This window comes from Amphiprion ocellaris, chromosome 7 (assembly GCF_022539595.1).
Source record: "Amphiprion ocellaris isolate individual 3 ecotype Okinawa chromosome 7, ASM2253959v1, whole genome shotgun sequence".
Classification (NCBI taxonomy): domain Eukaryota; kingdom Metazoa; phylum Chordata; class Actinopteri; family Pomacentridae; genus Amphiprion; species Amphiprion ocellaris.
The window spans coordinates 23,541,549-23,554,092 of record NC_072772.1 but is presented as its reverse complement, the minus strand read 5'-3'; the positions used below and the strand labels follow the sequence as shown (position 1 = coordinate 23,554,092).

The following is a 12,544-nucleotide window of genomic DNA, read 5'->3' as shown; positions in this document are numbered from 1 at the left end:
TTTGTGTTTTTTCTGAATTCTACCTACATACTTTTACTTGTCAGTGCATTGTTTTTACTTGTATTGGAGTACTTGTGTACTTTTATATTAGAACCTTTACTGAAGTAAGTAGGTGACTCACTCCTCCACCACTGGCTGCTCTGCAGATCATAGAATGACCAATCAGAGAAGGACCAGCAGCTGTGAGATCCACACGTGTGGAGACAGATTCAGCTGATTAGTGAGGGAGGACTCACTCTGCTTCAGTGCTCCTTCTTAAGAGGGCTGCACAGAAAACAGTCTGTTTGCAACAATGGGGTCCAGGCTGCCTATTGTGTTCAGCTTTATGTTTGCATGTGTCAGGCTTAGTGATGCTCGGCTCCTCAGTATGAGTGTGCCAACCCACTGGGGGGTCAAGCAGCAGAAGCCTGCAGTGCTGGAAGCTGAGCCAGCAGCAGAACCTGAGAGAGAGCACTCCAGTCAGTCTGCTCAACAAACCGACACCCTCCAGTTGAAGCAGACGCAACTAGCAGCCAGCCCTTTCTCCTGGAAGTTTCCAGAGGACCCAGTGGATCCAGTGAACAAGCCTGCGGAGTTCAAACTGCCACAGCCAGTGGTGACCAACCGTGTCGCTGTGAGGTGTGGGGAAAGTAAGATCCAGGTGGAAGTGAATCAGGACCTGCAGGGCCTCGGCAGGCTGATAGATCCAGAGGACATTACACTTGGTGGTTGTTCAGCCACTGAGATTGACGACTTGTCTCATGTACTGATTTTTGAATCTGAGCTGCACGGCTGTGGCAGCATGCTAGTGGTACGATGTTTGCATTCAAATAATGCAGTAATATTAGTTTTTGGTCAAGTAATGTCAGTCCCATGTTTTAAAATGTTGTTCTTCTTTCCTTAGATGACAGAGTTTGCCTTAATCTATGCCTTTACACTGGTCTACAACCCCAAAGTGTTGGGCAGAAGTCACATCATAAGGAGCCAGAGTGCTGTGATTAGAGTTGAGTGCCACTACCTGAGGTAACCTGAAATCTGGAGCAGTATGCAAAGACACTCTTTAGTTTACTGTGTAAAGAAATCAACTTCCTGTTTAGTGGCAAATGACAACAAACTGCTTAACATCACACAAGGTGGTCTTAACATCAAACATGCAAAATCAGTTTGTACTGCAGACACTGTCGCTAACTTAGACCTACAGTAACTGCATGTTTCACTTTCCCACCACCCAGTATGCAGCAAACGGTGGACTATCACGTGTCAAGCTGATATCAAGGGCTCACTTGGTTAATATTTACCCTTTTAGCCAACTCCTGTATCAGCTATCTGACTATTGTCAGAGGAAATGGTAATTCCATCCATTGTTACCAAAAGAAACTCCACGATGACAACCTGAGCTAACTGTAGCTACAACCCCATCAGACATTTCAGCATAACATAAGCCCCAACACACAGGAAACAGATTTCAACACCTATCAGAAAACACAATCTGAACCCTTGATGACTCAAATCCATTAACCCTTTAGTGCGCAACATGGGTCAAAAATGACCCAAATCCCTTGGAAAATGGGTATCTTCTGACTCGCACTGCGCATGAAAGGGTTAATAGCACTGTCACTAGTTGTATGTGTTGCACCTTATCAGACCATAATGTCCTTTAATCATGCGTATAATTGATAACTTTTAATTGTTACTTGCTGTTTTTGTAAAGCCTAATGAAGCCCTCTTCTCATGAATGCAGTACATCTAATGATTTCAGCTGGAAAGAAGTATTATAACATATCCTGTACCACTAATGCAACTCTAAAATCAGCCTCAGTTTCTTGAAGGATTTCCTGAGTATTTTTAGGATTAGTCAAAACTTGGCCCATACAGACACTAGCAGGAGCTAGCCAAGCAAACTGCCTGGAGAACAGGACATCTTCTGCTTTTGATGAAACCAAGGCAAATATCCAAAATGTGGTGATATCCTACATTTTTCTTTTGAACAAATCCCACAAGAAGACAAAATCTAGAATCTTGAATGTGGGCACGATATATAGTGCAGAATCAGACTTGTATACATTCTGCTGCTGTAAATCCCAACAAAACACTAAATGTGTACCAGTACACTGATAATAGTCCCCAGAAATGCCCTTCATACTTCAATTTGAGAACCATTTGATTTAAAACTACAGTGCCCAGCTGTTTTGGAAAGTTACTGAGCCTTTTTTCGAAATCAAATTGCATGTTTGTCATATTTCTAAAGATGCATCTTCAGTAGGATTGGATGTGCTGAGAGCTGCAGACAGACTGGGGAGCTCTAAGCCTAGAGAGATGGTTTTATAAAAGCCAAATTACACAGGTTGCACTTGCATTTTAGAGTGAATGTTGTTGAGTCTAACAGCAACTGCACTCAATTTAAATTTCTTTCAGGAAGCACAGTGTAAGCCATCTGCATCCTGCCTGGAAGCCCAACAAAGATACCGTGGAGGCTGAGCAAAAGCCGTATTTCTCTCTGCAGCTCATGGATGGTGGGTTCTGGGAACTGCCACCGAATACAGATCACAAGTGTGATTTTTGCCAATCATTAATATAGTTTGGTTTTTTTTTGCCTTAGATGACTGGATGTCTGAGAGAACCTCCAGCAAGTATGCCTTGGGAGATACCATCAACATGCAGGCATCGGTTATGCAAAACATTCATACACCCCTCAGAGTGTTGGCGGAGAGTTGTGTTGCTACCAAATGGCCAGACTCCACTTCTGAACCAAGACAAGCTTTTATAAAGAACAGTGGGTGGGTTTTAGATATACAGATACACATAAAAAACAAAGTTTCTTGTGATGTTAATATTGACTTTCCTATGCAGGTGCCTAGGGGGCAGACACACTGGTTCCAGGTTCATACTTCAGTCTCACCCTGATAAGCTCCAATTTCAGGTCAAGGCCTACAGCCTTCGTCCACTGAGGACGGTATGTGAAATAATTTCTGGTGATAAAGTATGTTGCCTGTCTGATCCTCTGAATAAAATTAGCCTGTTTCTAATTTCAACAGATGTACATCACTTGCAAATTGAAGGCCATCCCAGCTTCCTCCCCAGTCACCATTGAGCGCAAGGCGTGTTCCTTTGATGTGGGGTATGACAACATTTGTGAAACTCTTTGATTCCTTCACTGATTCACAAGATGGCCACTGTGACACCAACCCCTTCCTCAGTAGGTGGAGGGAAGCTAGTGGAAAACATCAGTTCTGTCCCTGCTGTGAGGTCACCTGTGGAATGAGGAAGGTTCGGGACGTGGACGCAGAGACAAAAGGTAATGGCCTGTTGGCAGCAATTCACAGAATTCTTATTTCTCACATCTGATACCAAGTGATTGTTTCTGTTCTTTAGATGAGCAGTGGGAAGCCAAAATGACCCTGGGCCCCATTGATATAGAATGAAATTTTTTTTTTTACATATTTTGTTCAACAATAAAGCAATTATTTTTTAAAAAGTGATGGTCTGTTGTGTAAAATGGTATACACTGAAGTTAGATGACAGCAACAGCAATGTGTTTTCTTACCCAACCAAAAACAGTGGGGCTTGAGGTTTCCATTTGGTAATCAACAAGAACTGATGGTGAAATGCAGATGAGGTTTCAATGACCTTTTTTTTTTTCTTTTCTTTTCTGTTGAAATTGATTGCGATAACCTCCATGAAGCCACAGGGTGTTGCTAACTGTGTCAACACAGACGCTATCATGCTGTACAGTCAGAGAGGGTTAGTGGTACACATTAGACAGAAAATATTATGGTTAATATTTATATTAAAGGCAGCAGAAGCTTGAGCAACTGATGTTGGGCTCATTTCTGTACATCATCCATTGGATGCATGTACCTTAACACATGAGGTTTTCCACTTCTCCCAACTCTCAAACTGAGGATCTTTTTTTCCAATTTAGCTTTTATGAATAAATCAAAACTGTGCATTAAAACAGCTGGGTGGAAATGTACCCATAGAACACATAAAAAGTCCCACAGTGGAAAAAAAACAATTCAATTTTATTTATATAGCGCCAATTACAGGTCAAATTGTCTCAAGACGCTTTATAGAACCCATATGCCTGAACCCCCAGTGCAAAAGCAAGGCTCTGCCTCCCATTCTACTTTTAGGAATTCTAGGAACAACAAGTAAGCCTGCAGTCTGAGAGCGAAGAGTTCTGCTAGGATAATATGGTACTATCAGGTCTTTAAGATATGATGGAGATTGGTTGTTAAGAGCTTTATATGTCAGAAGAAGGATTTTGAATTCTATTCTAGATTTAACAGGAAGCCAATAAAGAGAAGCCAGTATAGGCACCTCATCTCACCTTCTGTCACCCTCCTGTTCAGCTGGCTAACAGTCAGGCAACCTTGGTTCTGCACTGTAACCCCAGATCTGAGTATATGGATGTAGCCCTACCAGAAGAAACTCCAGAAACTCCAAATGTTGGTGGACTATGATGCAAGTACTAATTCTTTGAGGGCCAAACTATCTACAAGGCAGGCATTGTGCAAACGTGCTACGTGGTGACATTGATAAGTAAGGGATGGAATGCCTGGACTGGAAGGCTTGTAGACTTTGAGCTGTGTATGTTTGCAGACCTCTACATGCACAGAAAAGCAGTGACACAATAAAGGCAAGAAGGAACCTAAAAGCGAAATAAGGTTAGAGCTCTCCCCCAAGGATACATTCCTGAACCAAGGGCTATGCTTTGATGGAAACAATCACTGGTCTTAAAAATGTTACCTTTCTTTCCAAACAATTTCCACGCCAGTTCTATGGTGCTGTAAACATACTGACATAGCAGTGCTTCAACAGTTATTCTGAGTGACGATCTAAAAGTGGATGAAGATATGTCAAACCAAAGTAGGGGGAAAGCAAGTAAATGGCTTTTGGAATATTTCTGTTGAATGGAACAGTGCAATATCTACTCAGTGGAACCATCAAAGTTTCATTCAGTCAAGCTGATTCACAACACATACTTTATTTCAGTTACTTTGAATAATTATTTTGTAATTCTAATTGAAATCATGCAAAATTAGTTGAAGTGTAAAGGTGAACTTCACAGACTTAAACATTAAAGTGTTGTTTCAGTTGGTGGGGAGCACCAATGAATTAGTGAAAAGTTGTATAAAGCCTTTAGTGTTTGTAGCGGAGCTATGTGAAATCTGATGAATGCTCTCAAGTGTCAGTGTCGGTTAATCTGAAGACTACAAATTTGACAATAAAAAATCTGGGCTTGTAGAGTCACAAAGATGTGAGCTTGCCAAACCCCTGTATCCAGCTGCTCATCTCTGCTGGAGGCTCCATGCTGCAGGTTAGATTAGCTGCCACTGGTGTTTCTCAGGAGAATTTATAACCAGAATGTCAGCAGTCAAGTTGCCTTGAGATTAATGTAGGTGTCAAGTTTTGACAGGAAGAATTTGTGGAAGAAGGAAGAAAGTATCTCTGTTTGTAAAACATCAGTACTCATTATTATTGGAAAAAAAAATGTCCAACAGTGCCAGATCCGTGCAGAATTCTTTTTAAGATGGCCTGTCTGACTGATGAACTAAAAGCTACTTTACTTTTCTGGTTCTACAATTCTAAATCAACAGCCACATCTTTGATTTGTTCAGTGTGTCAACAGATTGGGTGTTTCATTCACTGACAGCAGGTTAAAGAGAGAGTCCCCAATCAGAGCTTTGTTGGCTGAATTAAGAATGCTGCTATCGTGTTTATGTATTGTTTCCAAGTTAAAGCCATGCAAAGTAATGACAGAAGAATAGCAACTGGCATGAAAGGGCTTAGAGAACTTAATTCAACTTGTCAGAAATTCAGAATCTTTTTGTATTTGTCTTCCAGTCATTTACTGTAAAATACCGGTATATCTTAAGATTGTAAACCTTTAAATGTGCAGAATATGAGTTCTTTAAAGATGACGTGTTCACATACAAATTTTTTTCATGGTTATTAAAATGCTTGTGTGAAGTCTGAATCTGTGCTGTACCAGCCCCAGCATGCTGAGCTTGGACAGTGAATTGTTGTCTGTCACACTGATGCTCACTCAGACATGAAGGCTGTCCTCTGTAGGTGTAGACAATCCCACAGTCAGTCCCAGCTTCAGGCTTGAATAGAAATCCCTCCTCCAGCAGAGGAGCAGATCCAACAGGAATGGACTTTTCTATATTCACCTCTCTCAGTTCTTCCAGAACACTCTGCCTACTGATTGTAGGAGCTCCTTGTCAAGTTGTCAGGATTTCTGGAAAATCTCATTCATGCTGAAGCCCACGTTGTTGACAAGACTTCTCACAACAACATCCTTTTACTCTGTGCTGATTTGAGTTTTTCCTGGAGAGCATATGCTGTAAACCTCCCAGCAGCTGTTTCATGTGTGCTGCTCAGAGTATCACTTCAGCTTCATCATAATATTGGAAGGCTCTGCAGTTTTCTTAAAATGTGATTTCTTCCACTGATCTCACAATTGCATTGCTCATCAGTATTTACCTCCCTCACCATATGTTTTAGTTTATTAGACAAAGTACTGGTATTCATTTTAAACAAGAAGACTCTAGTTAGATATTCATTTTATGGTGATATAAACAAGTGTTTGTATAGCAACATCTGCTGTGTGTGTGCGCGCGCGTGCGTGCGTGCGTGCGTGCGTGCGTGTGTGTGTGCGTGTGTGTGCGTGTGCTGTCTCTTTCATCTCACCCATGGGTCTTTGATATGCATGTGCAGGTTTCACAGAGACACCTGCCAGGAGGTCATGTATCTGGCTGTTTAGCATCTAATCAGAACAGAAGCACATAGAGCATGGTCAGCCAACTGCAATCTTTACAGATACTATGTTTCATGTACAATTATGTGAAAATGAAATTATGCTTGAATGATATTTGGCTGTGAATGAATAACAGAACATGGAAGCAAACATTCATGGGTGGTGTTTGCAGACATTTGCATGGCCTTTTACAATCTTCATCAATATGCCTGTTATTTGGAGATATCCTTGTAATTATAGCTAAATAACAGCTCGTTTTAATGGTGGTTTCATTCTTTGCCAAGAATGGCACTATATCTTCACATAGTATTAGCTGACTGCTGTTCCAAAATATGGTCAAAACACATTTAATTAGCTCCTGTGTTGACGAGTTACATACACTACCCGTCCAAAGTTTGGACACGCCTTCTCATTCAGTGGTTTTTATTTAATTATTTTCTACATTGTACATTAATAGTGAAGATATCAAAACTATAAAAGAATACATATGGAATTATGTTGTTAAAAAAAAAAAGGGTTAGTCTTCAGTATTAATCTACAATGTAGAAAATAATACAAATAAATAAAAAGCACTGAATGAAAAGGTGTGTCCAAATCTTTGACTGGTAGTGTATATCCCCCCCAACGCTGCTGCTTTAAATGCACAAGCTGTTTTCCAGGAGAAATTTTTAACTTGGGAAGCCAGAGGATCTCAAAGTTTGGCCTTCAGCTTCCATAAGCTGATGCTTTTAAAACTGTTCCAGTAACTGTGTTTATTAATACTTTGATCTGAAAAGGTTAAAAGCAATATGATTCAGATAAATGGGTTAATGTGAATTATCAAAGTGTCAACCTGAAGTATGCAGTTGTGTAAGAAAGACAACCCAGGTTTAGTCTGCATACAAACTTAAAATGTAGGAGTATTGTTGAGTAACTTATGTATGTCCTTTGAGAGCAAGGCTTTACTGACTCAGGTAATTTGTTACATTGAGTTACACCTGTCTACATGTTCATGGCACAGGAGCTCATCGTGCTTGTTGAAGTAACTTCTACAAATAACTCCACATCTTATTTTCCTTTTGTTATGTCAAAATAGCAAAAAATTTGGAACCCTGTTTTGCGATACTTACCCCTTATCAAATTCTACTGATGTAAGAGGCCTCAAAAGTTGGTGAAACATTGACCAAAGACTGTATTTTTTGTAGAAAATAACAGATACACCCATATACCCTGCCGTGACAAACTATTGGCCGCTCTGCAGAAATCTTCTATTTTTCCATATTTCTCACTCTTAAATTATCCAGATCATCAAAGGGATATTTATGTGTTTAATTTTATACAGAGATAACCCACAAAATGCAAAATTAAATTTTTAAATGATGATTTATTAAAGATTTATTGAAAACCTATATCAGTCCTATAAAAAAGTAATTCCCCCCCTAAACCTAATAACTGGTTTGTCTACTCTTGGCAGCAACAATTGCAGTGAAATGTGTGTTCCGGCTTGTGATCAGTCTTTTACATCCCCATAGAGAATATCTGGTCCTCTCTTCTCTGCAGAATAGTTTTAATTCAGCCATTTTAGATGGTTTTAGATCATGAACTGCCCTTTGAAGGTCTTGTTACAGCATCTCAATTGGATTCAAGTCCTGACTTTGACTCGGCCACTCCAAAACTTTAATTTTGTTCTTTTTGAGCCACTCAGAGGTGGACTTGCTTGTGTTCTTTGAGTCATTGTCAAACTGCATAAACTATTTGTGCTTGAGCTTTAGGTCATGAACTGATAGTGCATATTCTCCAGGAGGGTTTTCTGATAGAGAGCAGAATTCATGGCTCCATCAATGATGAAAAATTGCTCCTGTGGAAAGCAGCCCTGAACCATCACACTACCACCACCATGTTTCACTGTTGGTATCATGTTCTTCTAGTGGAACGCAGGATTAACTTTTCACCAGATGTAATGGACCCATGGCTTCCCAAAGGTTCCACTTTCACTCATCAGTCCACAGAACATTATCCCAAAAGTCTTGGGGTTCATCTGGACATTTTTTTGCAAATGCCAGACAAGCCTTCATGTTCTGTTTGGTCAGCAGTAGTGTGCACCTTGCAACTCTCCCATGGATCCATTTTCTCCCAGAATCTTCATGTAGACGGATCTTACTTGAGGAGAGAGACGTCTGAAGTTTTTTTGATGTTGGTCTCGGTTCTTTTGTGACCTCCTGGATTAGATGTTGACTCCTCCTAGGAAGGTTCACCACTGTTCCATGTTTCTCCATTTGTGGAAAATGTCTCTCACTGTGGTTCTCTGGAATCCCAGAGCCTTCTGTAACCCCTTCCTGGTGCTGGAAGTATATTATTAGGCTAGGTTACTATTTTGGCCTTAACATTCAGGATCCTGAGTGCTTAGCGGTTGATGGTGAATTGGCTAAATCCCCTTGTTCACGTATCACAGGCAAAATCTACAAAGAATAATAACAGCGCAGTGCCTCCACTGTGGAGCTACTTAACTCAAAACTTATGAACTACATGTGTATTTCCCCAGAAACAAGTAGTAAATGTCTAAAATGTTGATAAACTCCAATAACATGAAATTATTCAGGTCAACCAAATAATATATACAACAATAATATATTTAATATTTTCTTAGGGTTAAACAAAAAATGATCCGGTCAACTAATAATTTAAAATAAGTACCCTTCATGAAATCAAAATTTACCTTGCAAACAAAATGAAATAAAATAAGATAATACAATACTTTGCCCTTCAACAGGTTTACCTTTCAAAATAAATGTACTGCCCTTTTTTTCTGAACCAGAAAAATACCTCAGTGAAATACAATCATGAGTTTTGCATAATCTCATCCACAAGACCAAAGAGGAGACCAATGAGAAGACCAATGAGGAGACCAAGGAGGAGACTGGAGACAACTCAGCAGATGCCCTGATATGTCAGTATTTAGAGATTAATGAAGGGTTTGACTCCAGAATGAACCTTGATATGAGGTCAGATATAGGAGATTATTCCTATTAAAGCTGAATTAACACGAGTTCAGTGCTAACATTGATGATTCTCTCAACTGTACTGAAGATAAATATGTGTTTGTGTGTTTTTAGCTGCATTTGAAGCCAAATATGTGCAGCAGAATCCTCTGGGTGAAGGAGGTTGTGGGTCAGTGTATGCTGGCTATCGTAAAGTTGACCAGTAAGTGTTCCACAGATGTTATCATACACACGATTAAACACACAATATGGTGAAGAAGTGCTGACCAAAGTCCTGTTTGTGTCTTCTAGGTAGCCATCAAATACGTCCCAAAGGACAAAGTTTTCTGCAAGCAGAGAGTAAGTGAACTCCAGCTGCTGTGTTCATCACTGCACTCACTTCTGATAGATTCAGTTTTTCTGTGAAGCTTCTCTCCCTCATCCTCTCCTTGGTTGTAATGTTTCAGGGCAAGAGTGGGAAGCTGATTTCTGTCGAGGTGGCTGTAATGAAAAAACTCAGTCATGGATCGGCCAGTTCAGCAGGGAAGTCGGCACCAGTGGCCCTGCTGGACTGGTATGATCTTCAGCAGCAACTGGTCCTGGTGCTGGAGAGACCAGTCCCTGCCGAGGACCTCCTCCATTACATCGATGGGAACGGAGGCTGTCTGGAAGAGGAGGAGGCCAAGGTGAGCTGCTGCTTGTCAACCCCTCGACGCCTATTGTCGCGCATTTGCATCATACCACTTTGATTCAGACTGCAGTGAGATAGCAATTCCCCCGATGCCGGTTTGCACATATTCAATATGTACCTCGGAACCTTTTGCAAGCGCTGGTTTCTCGTAGAACTGGTCGGAGTGGGACCTAATTATTATATGTCTGTTATTTTTATTATATATCTTTTATTATTATTATGTGTCTGTTCTATATCTGTTCTACGTGTAATAGATAAATTAACAATCTCCACTTATTGTAGCACCAGCTGGAAAGCAAAAACACACAAAAAAGTTTTTTTTATGTAATTCTAAATAAATTCAGGCGTTAAGGGGTTAATGTGTGTGTGTAAAATTGAAGTCCAGACTATTTTAAACAAATCAGGGCCATCCAGCGTGACTCCCCACATCTAGAAACTCACAACAACCCTTTAAACTAAGTGTTGTTGATCTGAAATGAAGACAAATTCACCAGCTGAATGATTTTTTTTATCACCTCAAATGTTGTAAAAAAAAAAAAAAACAGATTCTTGTGAACTATTTTCACAACACAAGCGAAAGTTTCTAAACAAACTGTCATGTAGGTGTGGTTTGAAATCCAAGAGCAGACAGATCATGAATGTCTGGTTGCAGGAGGGTGTAAACTATATAGTGTCATCTGTCTAGTGCTGGAAAGCAGCAAAACCACTCTTGTGGACACAAACCTTAACTTAAGGCCTCTATACACTGTGTGATTTTCGGCCGTCCCAGACCAAAGATAACAAGGGTGAGAGAATTGTGGTGATATCTTTGGTCTTGGCTCTAAATCCGTGGTCCTACATTGCACTGTGAGACAGATTCAAGGACGGCCGTTGTCATGGTGACCAAAGACAAGCTGTGATAAAATTTTGAAAGTGTCAGAAATTCTGGGTGATCATCTCACAGTGTGACTACTGCTGGACCTACGACAACTAACTAACCAATAGAAATGCAGGATTAAATGACGTACTGATCAGCGCCACACTGGAGCTAAACCCAAGTAGATGATTTGTGGAGACAAAACGCATCAAAACAAGTATGTGGGATTTAAACAAAGAAGAAGTGTGTTTTTTATTGGAAAATGTCAGACCATAACAGTAAATGCTAAGGTAAAATGCTAGAAGATGCTAACAAGTACTTACTTCAAGCTCCCTTTGCAAAACTGGCATCCCAAATTGGGTCCATATTCTCCTCCTTCTCTTTCTGTTGGCATTTCTCTCCAAACACATAAATGTCAGCAAAATGAGGGCTCCGTTCATGTTTGGCTAGTTTCCCTGTACTTGTAGGGCTTCGTTCATGTTTGGCTAGTTTCCCTGTGATTGTAGAGTTCATGTTTGGCCCGTTTCCCTGTAATTGTAGGGCTCATGTTTGGCTAGTTTGCCTGTGATTGTAGGGTTCATGTTTGGCCAGTTTCCCTGTAATTGTATGGTTTATGTTTGGCTAGTTTGCCTGTGATTGTAGGGCTCATGTTTGGCTAGTTTCCCTGTAATTGTAGGGTTCATGTTTGGCTAGTTTCCCTGTGATTGTAGGGCTCTGTTCATGTTTGGCTAGTTTCCCTGTGATTGTAGGGCTCTGTTCATGTTTGGCTAGTTTCCCTGTGATTGTAAGAACTCCGTTGATGTTTGGCTAGTTTTCCTGTGATTGTAGGGTTCATGTTTGACTAATTTCCTTGTGATTGTAGGGTTCATGTTTGACTAATTTCCTTGTGATTGTAGGGTTCATGTTTGGCTAGTTTCCCTGTGATTGTAGGGCTCCGTTCATGTTTGGCTAGTTTCCCTGTAATTGTAGGGCTCCGTTCATGTTTGGCTAGTTTCCTTGTGATTGTAGGGCTCATGTTTGGCTAGTTTCCCTGTAATTGTAGGGTTCATGTTTGGCTAGTTTCCCTGTGATTGTAGGGTTCATGTTTGGCTAGTTTCCCTGTGATTGTAGGGCTCCGTTCATGTTTGGCTAGTTTCCCTGTGATTGTAGGAGCTCTGTTTATGCTTCAGTTGTTTATTTTTCATGGATGGACGGCGCATGCTTGTGATGTTTTATTCTTGCGCATTTGCTCATGTACATCGTATGCTGCGATTCAGCTGCATTTTCATCGTTCAGTCTGCACAGAGAAAACTTCATGT

General features: G+C 40.5%; 1 protein-coding gene across 2 annotated transcripts; it reads left to right on the top strand.

The window, feature by feature from the left end:
• Positions 1 to 218: 218 nt before the first annotated feature.
• LOC111581238 (zona pellucida sperm-binding protein 3-like) lies at positions 219 to 3,458 on the top strand. 2 transcript variants are annotated; one of them, XM_023289344.2, is made up of 8 exons: positions 219 to 790; positions 884 to 1,002; positions 2,395 to 2,492; positions 2,579 to 2,756; positions 2,830 to 2,932; positions 3,015 to 3,097; positions 3,180 to 3,274; positions 3,352 to 3,458. In XM_023289344.2, the coding sequence occupies exons 1-8, from the start codon at positions 293 to 295 to the stop codon at positions 3,399 to 3,401; spliced, it is 1,224 nt and encodes a 407-aa protein (XP_023145112.2). In that variant the 5' UTR covers positions 219 to 292; the 3' UTR covers positions 3,402 to 3,458. The 2 variants fall into 2 exon arrangements, with proteins under 2 accessions (XP_023145112.2, XP_023145111.2); XM_023289343.2 differs by having other exon boundaries at positions 220 to 790; positions 3,177 to 3,274.
• The last annotated feature ends 9,086 nt before the right edge of the window (positions 3,459 to 12,544 follow it).